General features: G+C 35.9%; 1 protein-coding gene across 2 annotated transcripts in view; it reads left to right on the top strand.

The window, feature by feature from the left end:
• COL19A1 (collagen type XIX alpha 1 chain) overlaps positions 1 to 16,444 on the top strand; it is a 206,870-nt gene that overhangs the window by 88,257 nt on the left and 102,169 nt on the right. For both annotated transcript variants that reach the window (XM_082756375.1, XM_082756374.1), the window contains 2 exons: positions 6,201 to 6,254; positions 15,632 to 15,685. In XM_082756375.1, the coding sequence (XP_082612501.1) occupies positions 6,201 to 6,254; positions 15,632 to 15,685 (108 nt within the window). The remainder of the gene's footprint in view (positions 1 to 6,200; positions 6,255 to 15,631; positions 15,686 to 16,444) is intronic.

Below are 16,444 nucleotides of genomic sequence, written 5' to 3'. Positions count from 1 at the left end.
GATTGGTTTAGGTTCCTTAGGAGACAAGCCTTGAAAAGAAACTAGTTTATGCCTCCTACGGAAAAATCTTCATTCAACACTAAGGCTAAGCCAGTATAAACAGAAACCTCCCCACTAAAAGGCAGATAGAGCTTTAAACAATTGCAGCTGAAAGTCAAATCCATTTGTAATATTTACTTAAGAAAGGAAAAAATAGAGTGCTCATTAAATCAGGCGGATTTTTCTTTTTAGTTTTTAATCTATTCGTAGATACACAAGACACTAAAAATCAAAAATATTGTATAATTTGGTGTTAGCAGCTTGGAGCCAAATTCAACTATTAAGTTTTGTTTGAGAGTACTACAAGAGCAAAATTCTGTAAAAGTGCAAATATTTGTTGAAGTCCAAAAGAAGTGTTATGATTCCATTTTACTAGACACAACCCAAAAGCAGAGCAGACCATTTATCTCTTCTGAAAGGTACAATACAAGATTTAAGACAAAATATGGGTTCCTGCAGAACAACCAGACTTGATTGAGTAACAAAAAAGTAAATAATATAAAAAATGATGATTTACCTATTGGAGTATTTTTATGAATAAAAGTTGAATGAAAAATTTCTAACCCAAAATTAAAACCTGAGAATATGTGATCAAATAACTATACCAAAAAGGTAGAGGTTGGGGTGTTGGTTTTGTGATATTTTTTTCTCTTTGACTTTGAAAATTTTCTCACTGACATTTAAAGATTTAAAGAAAAAAAAAAAGTTAAATGGTAGTGGCAGACAAGCAATGATATCACGCCGAGCAAAGTTTTCAACCTACAACATCTAAATTTCTCTTGGCAAAACACAAAGCTAGTGTGAGCATCTTGAGCCTGAGCAGAGTTAGTTCGGGGCATTTATGATTGAAAACAAAGCTATGTGTTAGATTGTGGTTAGTCTGGTATAAATAAATATAAAAAGCATAATTCATCTAAAATCTCAGTCATTTTTCTTCTTATGCAGGTTAAGATCTGTCATCCAAAAGGCTGGGGTTGTGTCATTATGTCTTTTACTCTGATAGGTCTATTAAGAGGAAACGTATGCCATGTAGTATTCTACATAGTTTTTTGTTTGTTTGTTTGTTTAAATATTATTTAATGTCTTTCAGTGTTTCATTGATAATCTCAACTAATAGCTTTGGTCCTCACCAAGGAACTGTAGGAAGTCTTTTAGATTTCCACCAGCTAGTGTTATGTTGAAGATAAGGAACGAAGTGAGATTCAGAGGTCTCTGAGGAACACGTTAAGAGATCAAAAGATTATTCAGCTGTGTTTTCAGTAAGGTCTCATTGTTACGCGTCCTGTAGCATTTTCTAGATGTTTTAATTAAAAAGATTTGGCGTTTTCTGAAGGTTTAGTTCTCAAGGATGTCATAATTCTATAGGCCATCAGCACGTCCTGTGTTCACTCTTCCCTCATAGCTTTTATTTCCAAACTTTCTACCATTCTGAATTAGAGAAGAGTGGGTACCTGAAAGTTGGCCGTGTTCCATGAACAGCACAGTGCCCAGAACTATAGACACCATCCTTCATTATTCTGATCAGTGACAAGTAGTGACAAGTAAACAAGAATAATTACGTGTTTTGTTGTTGTTTGTTTTTTTTTTTCGATTTGCATTTGGCTCATCCTAAAATGAAGCTTGGCCTTTTGAAAATAGCTTTGTGTTACAGACTCACACTCACTGTATGATCTGTGATAATCCTTATATCCTCTTCTGCACCAGTGATGCACAAATTATTTCTTATTTGTGCATTTGATTTCTCCAACCCAAGAGCACTACATCGCAGTATTTGTTGAACTTAATTTTTTTAATTTTTTAATGGCTGTTCTTATTGATTGAGATCATTTTTTATTTTGAGGTTTTTCTACAATGAATAAAAATAGATGACTGCCTCATTCCTGTTGACAGGGAGAGACGATTCATCAGTGCAGTTTTGGATCCATGGATTGGCTTGGCTTCAAGTCATTCTGTGCCTAAGATTTTGGACTCAACTGAGGTGGTAGTTTGCCTTTATATAGCTTCTCTTGGAGCTTGCTCAGAAATGTACTGCATGACACCAAGTAGTAGTTATCCCCTATGTACTTCTTCAGTATTGCTCAGTCTACATAAGTGAAGCAGGAAGGAAAGATCTTTCTCCTGACACGTTATCCAGCTTGGCCAGGCACAGCACCTGTTGTTTATGGCTCTCACTAGACAGTGATGGCACAGTTTTGAATCAGAAATGTTTTGGTCATGGTTTCTTGATAAGTGTAGCTGCTCCACTCTCTGAATTGCTGATGCCTATGAAGTGTTGTGATCACCTGCTTTCGTGCTGAGTCTGAGTGTCCTAAATAAGTGGGTTTGGGAAGATAAGGAGCTCACAGTGACATCATTCCAGGTCATCATTGTTGATTTTAGTTTATAAGAAAGTGTATTTCTGCAGTGTCTCTTTCTGACTCTGCTTAGGTAGCAATCTTACGTGGGTTCGAGCCTGTTTGGAAATAAGCCACTTATGTGACTTTTCTATTTCCTTGCACGGTTCCTCCCAGTCTGAATGAAGACAGGATCATTACTCTGCCTTCATTACTACTCCTTCTAAATGGTATTGTGTTTCAGCAGACCGGAGGTGCTTCTCCTCAAGTACCACTCTTTTCCTGTCATATGTTATCCCACCTTTTGTAGAAAGCTTATGTGTCAGACAATAAGAACGTTATGGGATGGAGCCCTTCATAGCCCCAGCTTTCCAGAATTATATCAGCAAAAAGAGAAAGACCCATATGGCCTTTCTTTTTTGAGCTGAAGATCCTGATTTGTTAAATTCATAATTTATTTAGAAAAAATCAAGAAACATTACTATTAGCTAGATCCAGTTTATAGGGAACTGTGGAGAAATGGTTGCAAGCACACAAAATTCAAATAGAGCATTCTTCTGAGACAGATCTGTAGTAAAACCCAGAACATTTTTTTTAAACAAATACAATTATCTTAAAGATTGTGTAGGGTAAAATCACAGGATTTCAGAGGCTGAGAATTACAAGGTATTTATCTTGCATAGTGTGGAGAATATTTTTGCTGTTGTGAACAATGGTACTTTAAAAGTGCTTGGTACAAAGGATATCAGGGGTTCAGAATTAGTATTATTAACAGAGCAGCACCACAAAATAAACTTTACCTTTTTAGGTAATTTTTTAGATATAAATGTATTTTATTAACAAATTATTTTATACATTATTTTTATACATTATATTTTTATAAATTATTTTGTCTTTATAATAAGGAGTAAATAGTATGCAAGGAAAATTAGGCAGCCTTAAAGTTGCCAAGTGACTTAAGGCTGGTACTGAAGTCTTGCAGAGACCCTGAGCAAGCCTCCAGCTCTAATTAGAGAATGTTGCCACTGACTGCAGTGTATCCAGTATTACGTACACAAGACTGAATCCCTCCTAGCACCTACTGCAGCAACCCCATCAGCTTGTTCCACTGGAGCAATTAAAAGCAGAATACACCCAAAGGAATGCAAAGAATTCAGTGTTATATTGGATTAGTTTTAGTTAACTAATAAACAAGTAATGGCACTTCCAGAGTTTTGTCATCCAGTTACTTCCCAAATAGTCTTTAATCGTCTCATCTGAGTATAGTATCAGCAGGCAGGAACATGAGACAGAAAATGGCATTAACGTGTTTTTTTTTTTCTCTGTTTTCTCTTTTGTTAATCTATGAGGTAACACACAATGTTGATTATTAAGAGCCTCATCTACACTGCAGAGTGGCTTCAGCAGTTCTGCAAATTGGCTATGTTTGAAGCTGTTAATTATGCAGCATAGTACACTCCACAAAGGCAGAAATGAGCATGGCTTGGCTCAGTTCACAGAAAAATAAATTGTAAGAATTGGACCTCTGTTTGATTTGAATTCTTGCTTCACAGAGGACACGAACGTTGTGCACAATAGGCTTGGCAAGTACAAATAATTTAGTCTATTAAAAAAATCAGAATAGGTTCATAGTAAAATGGCATACATGGCAGAAAGCCTGGGGCTCTTGGGATTCTGCAGAGGTCTGGGGCTCATTAGCAGAGGGTGCTTTTTATCATTTTGTCTGACCAACATTTTAAATCTCAGCATCTTGTAAATCATAAGGAAGGGAGTTTTTATTTATTCCTTGCATTCACCAACTACACTTGTATGTATCTAGAACCATTTGCCAATGCTTTAAAGTTACTGTCTGGCTGCTGAAGAAGAAGAAGGCAGGATCTCTAACACATGTGCTGCTAATCTAACATCAATGCATATTGCAAAGGTGAGGGGAGGGTCTTCTTGTGTTTTAGGCTTTAAAAATGCATTTTTTTTTAATGTAAATGTATGTGTAGGACGACAAATTATCACAAGATACTTTTATCTAAGGTTTCCATGTATATGTTAAGGAATTTACAAGTTACTGCTGCTTCTGAATCAGAACTGTAGATATTTATGCAATTTTCTCTTAAAGTACATAAACAGATAAACCATAGAAGACAGCTCGATAAATTGGAATGTTTCTTAAATCTCCTAGAAATACATTAAAATAAGGAGTTATTATGGTAAATAAATGACTGTACCTTTGTAGATACTGCAAGGCTGTAGCAATGTGACTTAATACCAGCTGAAAGATAATGAAAACAGTGTTGAATGTCCAGTGTGTCACAGTGATGAAAACTAAAATGTTTAAAATTCAGCTATATATATATATATATATATATATAAAAAAAAAAAAAAAAAAAAAAAAAGAATAAATCTGGAACTTCAACTGTTATGTTTTAAACTGTTAGTGTAAGACAATAAGACGATTACTATATCAACCATAGAATAAAAGAACAAAGAGAACTTGATAGATTAAACATACTAAAATAACCAGTGTTAAAATCCTGTAACAATTTGGCGTCCTTTAAACTTTTTATCCAGTGGATGCGTTGATAGATCATGTTTAAAGTTTGGTGTTATTGACAGGCAAAAAAGGCAATACTTGAGGAAAAACCTTAGCAGGACCATTCAAACTAATGCACAGCATTAGGTTTGTTATCAACAAGATGTATTGAAATGAGAACAAAGAACTACTGCAGACATCTTTTGCATGGGATTATTAAATTCACAGTTTGTCGTTGCTAATTTGTTAGTAGGCTTCAGTTGTTTGAGAAAGTTCATGCAAACTCATTTTGCAAAACTGATTATTAGATGAAATGCCCTCTGTCATTGCCACTGGAGAAATAGCTTTGAATCAGGGTTGTGTCACAAATGGAATTAGCTGAATGATCTCAGTTCAGTACCATTTACCTAACAGAATTATGAAGATTATGCTGACATAATGAATAGGTTCTCCTCAAACATATGTAGTCCACTGGAGATAATTGAAATTCAGTGTGGGGCTGTTGCCTTTCTTTGGTTAATAATGAAGAGCTTGGACTTTACTAAAGTCAGTCTTCAGGCTTTTATCAAAATGATGTGTTTTTTGTTTTTTTTTGTAATTTGGTAAAGTTCAGCCTAGTGACACAGATGAGACCTGTTGGTTTTGGCATTCTCCCTTAAGTTGTCTTTTTAAGCAGATTTTGATAACTTCTGATGAAATCTATATTAACTAGAATCGTATGGTACATAGAGATAGTACGGAACTGAATCCTTTTTTGTATCTTACAAAGAATGTTATGTTTTATTGTCAGTGTTTCATAAGGAAGCCCAGGAACCAGCCTGTGTCGTTGATTCTAAGAATCCTTCCTGCCATTTTTTTTTTTCCTTTTGATTCATAGATTAGATATGTCACTTATATTCATCCTTGTAAGAAATAATTTTCAGAACAATGTTCGTTAAAAAGTGGTACCAAAATGAAAGCCATTAACTGTCCCTCACTGTAAATTTCTGTTTGACCATATTGTTCTCAGAGCACTGTGAGAATTAAGAATATTTTTCTGTGGTGAGTCTTTATGGATGTTCAGTAGCACTGTGAATTATAAAATTCTTTAGCTCTTGGTGCTAGACCTTTTTGCAGGGTCATTTATTTGGAAAGAATTTCTTTTGGAATGTAAGAAATAATTTAGCTTGTGCAGTCAGCAATGCATTTGTAGCACTGCATGTAGGATGGACCAGAATCTTCAAATATTTTTCCTGTCAAAAAAGTGTCATGGTTTAGTATTTATCTTGAAAATGTAATTAAATAAATATTCATTCTTTTAGGGTGAAAAAGGAGATAAAGGAGAACCAGGAGCAGAAGGCATTCATGGAAGAGAGGTAAACTGAATGATACTAAAAGAATCAAGTTGAAAACTTTTAGGGGGATAGGCAAACAATGAATTTCAGACTTTGTGTAAGGAGAGTGACGGATTTAGAAAATGTATATGCCTGGAGAGTTAACATTCACAAGATGATGCACAAGAAAAAGAGGTGCATTCAGTTGAGATACGAGGTCTTAGGCCTTAACATTGTATGGGAAAGGTGTAGGTAAGGATATGGAAGGTTCCACGATAAATCTGCTTAGAGTTCATGAGATAAGGCATGGATATTAAAGCAACATAGCATTGATGAGAAAAGAGGACATTTCTGGAGGCAAGGTAAAGCTAGGCCTGGGGCCTTGATTGCTGAAAAAGAAAAACAAGTGCAAAGACTGTTAACCATTCCTGGGTGAGTGCAGTGGGTCATTCACTGTGCCATGTGGCTCATGCAATAGATAATTTGACTTAAAATTTCACTTATATTCTCTGATAGATTTCACCCACTATTTAGTTAATTGATCTGGTTCATATTTGAGTTGTGGTTTGAATCTAAGTTAAAAAAAAAAAAAAGATACTCCTGGTCATTGAGTTCACATCCAAGCTTGAACTTGAGCTAACACTATAGACGTGCCCAGTGATAACCGTTACTTCTGCCTGCTTTATTTTTGTATTTATTCCAAATATATTAAAATAAGAGGACAGAAAATCAGAGGTTTGTCAATGTAGTACTGAAATAGCAAACCAGCATGTTCTGAACAGCAAGATTTAAAAATAAAAATCAAGCTATCAATTTTCTTTATCCCCCTCTTCCCCTCCTGTCTCCTCCTTGACCTTAACTGGAGGTCAGCCTGGGTTTAAGTTCTGATAATGAAGGGTACTGTTGGCTTCCCAATTGCAAAAACATCACAACTGAACACAGAGAGCATCTCACAGAAGGATTGAACTTGTCTTTCTATATTCTTTGGGGAATGTCTGGCATTATGATGGAATTCTAGCCAACAATGAGATACAGGATTTGGGGAAAAAAAAAAAAAAAGGCATAAAAAATGCTTTTCAGCAACATTACCAAAAGAGTGAAAGGTTCAACTTTCCACACCAAAATACTATGACAGCCTAGCTGTGCTTACTAAGAACACAGGCAATGCATGTGGTTATTTGCACTGAGCTATATATACAGTTTAAAGTTTTTAAAACAGCCTACTAGATCATCACCCTTTTTGTCACCTGGCTTTTTCCACACACTGTAGCCATAAAAATATGTTTTCCCTAGTTTAATGCTAGATGAATCAGACTATTTTCAGTGAATAGTGGATATCCTTCATGTGAAAACATGTACTATGTACTGAGCTGAAACTGTGTTTAGGTATTCAAAGAGGTATTCTCTTGTAGCCTGCCTGTCTGTAAAGGTGAACCATATACTTCTGTCATGCATACATATATGCTGACAGCATGGAAAAACACATCTGTGTTTCTTTCCATAGCTCTGGGGACATTTCTGTGTTGGTCTTACACGATCTCCTTTACTACATGGGATCTTGTTCCATAAATCTTTTAGGATGAGTAAGGTATACCAAGTATCTGGTGAACTCTAGAACATATTTGACATTGTGGCATTGAACGTGTAAAATATCAAACCTTTATAATTCGGAAAGTTTAGTGAACTGTTGTAGTGTGTCAAAAAAAGTGGTGGATTATCATCATGGGAACTGTCTTTAAAATATTTTTGAAGTAGAATTGCACAAGGCAATATAACACCATTTTGTTTGAATCCACACATAATTCCTTTTTAACAACACAAATAAAATGCTTTGGATTCAGTTATCAGAGTGTATGGAGATGCCAGTCATTAAGTTTAAATTTAAAGGACTGTGTATCATTGACTCTTGCTTGCTATCAGTGTTTCTCAAACTCATTCCGCATACACAAATGTAACATCTGATATTTCCAAAATAATCAAGTTAATCTGTTTATATGGGTGTAATCTGCAGTGCTGTATAAAGAAAGCCTGAAAACTCTCAAAGCTGGTGGTATCGGCTGTTGGCAGCTGTTGTCTCTCTGGCTGGGGAGTGAGGGTTTCTGTACTCACAAATGAAGAACTTGAAAATGATGACTGAACATTTTGTCTTGCACAAATGGTAGAAACATATGCAAATTTATTTTAACCAAAATCAGGAAACAAGGTGTCACAGAAAAAAATTCCATTTATTTTTCTTTTTGCTGTTACTGCTTTTGTTTTCTTAGCTGTACAGAACATTCTTGCTAGAATGAAGTAAATGAGAGAAGGAAAACTAAACCTGATTTGTAGACTAGTTTTATGTAATGTTGAAGTCCCTCATCCCTCACAGATTGTGCTAACTGGGTCAGCTAATCTCATTCAGAACCAGGTTTGGATGCAGGAACTGTGAATATGTTTAACTGCTCTGCACATCTCCTAGATTATCACTCCACAAATCTGAGCCAAGATCTACAGTGCTGTTTCCCAGCCTGGGACATTATTCAAAATCCGTCTGACAACACAAATACTGACTATAAATACTAGTAATGCGGTTGCCATTGTTTTTAGCTTCTTAAGGAGTAGCTATAAATAACTTACATGTTACTAATGTAGTCTTCCTGGAGTATGTATTCACATTACATCTGTAAGCAGCTATTTGCCTGTATAATATGAACAGCCAATTTTCTTGAGTAGCGTCTCTTAAGTTTTATCCCTTGAGACTTTTATAGCCACTTGACATTAATAATGCCATCACTTGCAGTGTTATCACAGTAACAAGTGGATGTTCATGGATGCACTGTCTGAAAGAAATCCTAATAAATGCAGTTACTACTTTGTCATCCTTACATTCCATATGGAATAAGGACAAATTTCCAATACAAATATCCATGATACTATCCATGGAGTAAATCTAAGCAACGTTCACACTTTTGAGTGTGAATTGAAAGAAAGTCTTTTCCATTCAAACGTCTAGACTCCTTTTGGAGTCATGTCATATTCTTGATGAGTGGTACAGATAGAAGGTGAATACCATGGGATACTACTACTTCATGTTTTGTAAACAAAAATGAAATTCTTTAGCAAAAGTAAGGAAGCCAATGAAGTTTTGTCATATCTCTTAGCATGTGTCATGCATAGCTAGGGGAAGAGAAGTCTTTCTTGTAAACTTTTTAAAAAATAAAAAAAAAAAAAAAGAAGAAAAGAAAAGAAAATCTGCTGCATAATCCCTACACCCTCAAACCAGCGGATTAACTAATTATTTTTCTTCTCCTATCAGGAATGTTGGTACTCTTAAGTGACTGTTTAAAAACTCTTCTACATAAAATATCATTGCTCTTTACATACTAATGTGAAAGGACAGACCTGTGAAGTTCAGTGAGCAATGAGAAAATCACAGGTTTTCAGTGGAAAGAAGGTAAAATGTACATGTACTGGGTTTTTATATTTATATGTGTTGTTTTTTTTTTTTTATTTTGTGAAAATCAGATCAGAAATAAGAACATTTTCAAAAGGACCCAGTGGCTTGATGTAATGGTAACAGTCATTTACCATCACACCCTCATAGCTTTTCTGTAATTGTAATCTTGAACTGTATTAGTATTAACACTGAAAGGAAATACTTGGATGGTAAGTGAAGAATCCTATTGTTTCAAGTGTGGAACTGGTAATGTTATTTAATTAAATCTAGAGTCTCAGAATTCCGTTAGGAGCAAAGGTATAAGGAGACAGTAGGCATTGTTTGGGATTCAGAAAATCCTAAAAGTGTAACAATTTGAATTTTTTTGAATGACAATAACAAGAAAAGATCAATGGCAATATTTGAAAGTACATGATGTATAAACTGAAAAATAGGATATTACTTGGAGCTTTGAAAATATTACACTGAATTAGAAAAGTGATTGCAACATATTCAGCTTTGTGTTGTACAGTTGACTCTGAAGCTGTTGCTTTAATTAAGATTTTAAGACCATTTTGTGGAGAAAACCTGTTTTTGTTGTCTTAATAATGAGAATATTTCTAAGTTTTATTATACCATAGGGATTTTTAATTTGATCCATAACAATTTGGTTCCACACTGTTAGTGGTTGGATTGTTTACTGTATTTCCAGTGCTTTAGGTAGTATGTCATGCTGAGACATTTTAGCCTGGTGTGAGGGTGAACCACTTAATGCAGGCCAGGGACCTGTGCAAGGAAGTTTTCTGCATCCAGCAATAAAAACATTTGTAAATAATGAATAATACCTTTCCAAACGGTTCTCTTTTAGACTGGAAAACCTATTCTCCTCAGAATATGATGCCAATCTTGCAGCATTTTTCATAGCCTCATGTATGCTGTGTAATATTTGTTGCACAAAGTGCATCTCTAGCAGGCAAGACATGGCTGCTGCTCAGTTGGGATCCAGCTGATCTTAGCGCTTTTTCTTTGTGAAGAGCACCTGTTGTCAGCTGCCAGTACATTTTACCTGTTTCTTCTCCTTTCTGTGGTGATGTATAAGCACTGGATGCTTCTCTGAGTGAAAATTTTCAATGTATGATACAGTTTTCTCAGGCTTTAGTGAACCTGCTAGGTTCAGTCAGAATTCATCAAGCATTAGGGAATAAAAAGCATGTTTTACTTGGAGAGGACATTTAGCATAATATTGACAATTTTCCTAAAATTTCTGAAGAAAAGAGAGTTTTATTATTGATAAAAAGTTATTAACAAAGTTAACAATTCAGTTTTTTTTTTTTTTTTTTTCAGAGTCCTGATCAAACTTGTGTCTGTTATTATGGTAAACATTTGTCTCAGGGTGGGAGTTTAATGGACTTCTCAAATATTTCCCAGCTCTGGATAAGTAACTAATGGCAGATGAGAAAATTATGTAGGCTCATGTCATCTAAGAGTACTGGTGAGGTTTGTGTTGTGGCCGATAGCTGTCTTTTCATACTAGTAGTTAATCAGGCTTCAATGAACTGTTAAACGGAATCCTGGCTCCTTTGACACCCTTGGTCCCTGTGGTTCTCCAGTCCTTGTGGAAACACTTCAGTCTAGTTGCCTGTTGCCAACAGCATAAGCCTCAAAAAATCTGGCAGCTCTGCAGCAGTTTCCCAGTAAGCTTTCTTTACTTACCCTAGCTTTCTTTAGGCTTCTGGGTTTGCTCCAAAGTAGCTTATTGTCAGTCTATTGTTGAAAGTCCTCCTCAGACTGCCCTGGCCTGTCATTCCAATCCCTCCATTTGGGCTGTGGTGTTTTTAGCACAGTGATTGCCAGCTATTTGGTCTCAGCTAGAGAGGTACCTGCTCATTAAACCCTTATAAATCCCTGGTGTGGCTTTCAAACCCAGCTGAACATCACAGTGTCAAGGTTAAAAGCAAGAGACACAAGTCTGCACAAAATCCAATTTACAGAAGCAGACTCCTTTAAATTACAGGATGCTTCCCTCAACCTGTGCAAGTATCCATGGCTGCGTTTTCCTTTAAATATAACCTCCATAGGTTATATAGGAGTGCTCACAAAAGGTACATACATATTTCATGTTGTTACTGTTTTTTGATGAGGTTAGACAACACTCCTATGGGCTACAATTCCTTCGTCGTGTAGTTTTTCTGGTACTGCAGGCATATGGGATATGAATCCCAAACACAAGCAGCAAACTATGAAATCCTCTGTTCTCTTCATCATCTGTCCTTTTTACTAGTAATGGTAGGAGTACTGCTTTGTGGAACATCATGTTGTCACAAAAGAATTGCAGTCGAGACCACTTGGCTTAGAGGAAAATGTTCAGTTCCCTTTTCTCTCAAATTCTTTGACTGTTCTGATCTTATCCAAATGACTGAAACCATAGGAACTGAAAAACTGTTTAGTTTTCTGGCTCCGGTTACACCTGACACTTCTAGCGAACAAATAAAATGTTCTCAGACTTGGTAAGGAAAATATTTATCAGATCACTAAGTAAAGTTATTTTCTCTTCTCCATGGAACTCCAGAGCACAGCATGCATTGTGTGAGATTGTCACTGGTCTAAAAGGAAAATTCAAGCAGAAAAACTGTTGGCTTCTTATGCCAGTAGTGCTGGGCTACCATTAATAAAATTCTGTCATTTGAAGAATTCACAAAACCATGATCCTTTTCACAGTTTTAAGGCACAGTTGTTGTTTTGTAATTGTTTTCTTCTTAATCCAGTTGAGTTTGTAGGCTGTTTAAGACTCCTGTAAACTATTATCAGTGAAAATCCTAGTTAAAGGTTTGTCAACCAGTATGAAAACTTCTCCCTTAAATTTCTTCCACCAGAAGAAATATCACCATCATCCCCTTCTAAACAAAGAGTCTGCCCCTAGTTTACTCTTTCCCCTGCTGGCCCCAATTTTGCTGACTTTACACTTTTACTGGTATTTGTGAAATACTTGTTCCAGTAATTTCTCTCTTGGTCAGCAATTCAGTTACACTCATACCCCTGTCTTGTTATAGATAATGTTTCTCATTTTTGCAATTTTTCATGTTGCTATCTTGTTACTATTAAGTCAGCATATCCCAATGCTTACTGTGCATTTTGGCATCCAGAGAGAAACCCTGATGTAAGTTTATTTTGACCTGTAGAAAAACTAAGCTGTAGTCTTTACAGCAGAGGAAAGGTAACAGATGCGAACTGTTCAGGAAGAGTTTTTATAAGTTCATGAACTCACAAATGTTTATTATTGTATTGTTATGAAGAAGCCAGAATTAGACCAGGATAAAATTCAGCAATTCATTTACCTTTTGTCATGCAAGTTGTTGAAATTTTTACTTAGTTCTTGAATTTCTGACAAATCTGACTATGGACTCCTTAGGTCAATAGAAAAAAACTTACAACACTGGCCTTTTCCTCCTACAATGTTGTAGAAAATGAGCTTTTCTAATTTAAAGCCTAATCTAAAATCATCCAAATGATATCTGTTTAGATAACCATATCCACTTTGCTGAAGCATCCTGTTCTGGTCTCTGCCAGAGACAGGATACTGTACTGTACTGTATCGAAGCAGCTACAGATTTTACACAGCACAGGAATTCTTATTTCTTATGTCATCTCAGAGACAGTCAGCAGCAGCTAACCCTTGGAGCTGCTTTAAAAAGGGTGGTTGAAATGAAGAATAGGCATGATATAGTACCAGATCTGTTTTTCCAAGCATTTGTAATGTCTGGAACTTATTAAGATAATAATATCTTTAAAAGAAATATAAGGTGATGAAGAATGGGAAATACTTCTACTGGGATAACTTTGGGGGATTTTTTTTTTTTTTTTCTTGATATTTCTTTTCTGTGGGTATAAACTGCAAAGGAAAGCTAATTCAGTATTGTAAAATAAAAATGTTATGCAGAAACCTTCCCAGGTACTCAAAAATCACGCTTCAAACACTGTAAATCTTGTTGTCAAATATATAGGTTCCCCTTGTCCCCTTGTTCCCCTTATGTGAGGTTGACTTCTGTGGTCATCATCTCTGCATCATCAGCTGTCAAACTGCATGCCTTACCGAGGTCCACTGCAGGAACACTACTAAAAGCTATAAACACATAAATTAGGAAAAAAATGATGTTCATAGTTTGACAGTGCATGGCTTCAGTTCAGTATCTTTTGTTTGCAGTTGTCTTTTCAATAAAGCCACACACACATATATCTCCTCCTCTGAGTTACAGATTTCTTTTTATCTTCCTCTGTTTTTTTCTCCTCTGTAAATACACCACCTTAGAACTATTCCTTGAGCTCAAGCCTATTGTTGCACTGCTGATTCACTAATACTAACTTTGAAACGGATCCCTACAGTTTGCATACCTGAAAAATCCCTAAAGTGGCTTTCAGAACAGGGAATGTATTATGCAGTCTTTCATAAGCAGGTGAAAAGTAAAATGTAGTAAATGGAGATAATATCAAAACTATGTCATAAATATGCAAATCATAAAAAGAAAGATTTTTTTTGGCTTGGTTTTTGAATCCATCTGCCTATTACATTTTTAAGTTCAAACAGCAAAACTACTTCTGATTTAACTATTACATACTTGGCAAGCTTAATAAAGGACAAATCAAAGCTAAATCAGGGGTATTTACAACAACCACAAATTTAATCCAAAGTGGGTACTTAAATGCTCATATAGTTCTAAATGATGTTCCTTCCAGATGGTGAATTAATGTAATTTTAGCAGGAAGTGGAGTTGCACAAATATGCAGTATTTAGAACACTCACTGATTTAATGTTTCTGTACCCACCAAGGCACAGATGTTGCTTATCATTTTCATGCCAGTTGTCTCTATCTTTCCAATTACTGCAAAGCGAGGAACAGAGTTTGTAAGGGCAAAAAGGGGGCTGGGAAGAACTTAAGTTAGTAAACCCTTATTCAGATGTAGATGAATCATTTCTATCCTTGACCTGCTTAACCTCCACAATAATAATGATGTTGGCCTACTTCTGAACTATCTAATTGTGATTCGGTCCTATATTGCCCACGTTATTGATATTTGGTTTCTAAATAAAATCTTTGAACTCATAGAGCTTTCTCTGACTCGCATCATCAGTGTTCTCCTGTGGCATGTCTCTAAAACATTGATCAGAGGGAAAGCACAAGACAGAGCTCTTGGCTTAAACAAAAAGTAGTTCCTGTTAGGTTGTTCCAACATCAGAAGCAAGGTTATTCCATATTGCAGAGCGGCTTGAATATTTCAAAACCTCTTGCTTTTTCCATGTGTTTTGCAGCAAGGAGAAGACAGCAGAGATTAGGAGGGATAAGAGTTTTTCTTTCTGGGTTGTTTCTGGCGGCATGTTAGTGGAATAACCATGTTGTGAAATTACTGCATTTGCAATGTATAAGAGCAGGTAATGTTTTTGGATTCTCCAGCTGAAGGCAGAACTGGGGAGAGGTACAAAGGACTTGATGATTTCTGTAATTCCCTTCTCAAACACTGGTGAAAATTAGAGTATTTGAGGATATGGGAGTTGCTCTGAGGTGAACCCTGCTGCAGTTCACCAGCTCAACATTGCTAACTGAAACACAGAAACCACAATGCTCTGCCCACCTCTACCATTCCCAATTTTAGCATAGTTTAAGAGAATGTGCTGCGGGACTGGCATTTTATTTATCTTTGTTAAATGCACAAGATATGTACCTACTGAGACCTCAAAAGAATTTTGCATTCCTACATGTTACTTGCCATAAAGGGGCACAGTCAAGGTAGAAGAGTTTAGCTTTGTATGTTTAATTCTCTGTTGAAGACACGTGGTCTTTGGTAGATGTGTCTCTGTTCACAAAATAATGAAAATAAATAATTTTTTATTTTTGTTATATCAATATTTTAAGGTTTATTTGGTTAGTATATACCAATTTACAGCAATAGAGGATTTTGTCCAACAGTTTCCAAGGATGATAACAAATATGCATTCTTCTTTTTTGCCCAGGGACTCAAAGGTGACCCTGGTAGTCCTGGTTTGGCTGGTCCCAAAGGAGAAAAGGTACTTTTTAAACAACAACAACAAAAAAAAAAAAAACAACTTGTAAAGTTGTATGTATATGATATGTGAACGTGCGTGATATTTCTTCAATATTTAATACACTGCCTTCACTATGTGTGATAAACACACACTGCTGCTGTTTGTCTAGCATAAGGATTGAAGAATGTAAGTACAGACTAACTGTAAATAAGGAAGGCAAGCACTCTTTATCACTACAGAAGGAGGCGAATCTTCTTTTGAAAGCAATTCAGAGCAGGAACATAAATTACATATCCTGAATTGCTCTCTTGGTGCTCTGATTTGCTCCCATTGATTGCACCTGAAGGTCTTGCAGTGAGATTCAGACCTCAAAAAGCTAATTCTGTGAACATTTTACAGTCAGATGTCTTTACGTATAGGAGCAGTCACACTGACTTCAGTGGCCACAATATGCATACAAGTGGAGGCTTGTAATTTAACATGTGCAAATCTGTTTGCAGGATTGCTTTTTGTAAACTTTGAATCACTTATGCAGAGGTCTATCTGGTGTTATTTTTGGCTTTGTTGTCTCATTTAGTTTGGATATTAGGAAAAACTTGTTTATTGAAAGGGTTGTTAGGCATTGGAATGGGCTGCCCAGGGAAGTGGTGGAGTCAACATCCCTGGAGGTCTTTAAAAGATGTTTAGATGTAGAGCTTAGTGATATGGTTTAGTGGAGGACTGATTAGTGTTAGGTCAGAGTTTGGACTAGGTGATCTTGGAGGTCTCTTCCAACCTAGA

The sequence above is a fragment of the Aythya marila genome (genome assembly GCF_965140915.1).
Source record: "Aythya marila genome assembly, chromosome: 3".
In the NCBI taxonomy this organism is placed as follows: Eukaryota; Metazoa; Chordata; class Aves; order Anseriformes; family Anatidae; genus Aythya; species Aythya marila.
The sequence above is the reverse complement of the archived record's forward strand: the minus strand, read 5'-3'. Positions and strand labels throughout refer to the sequence as shown.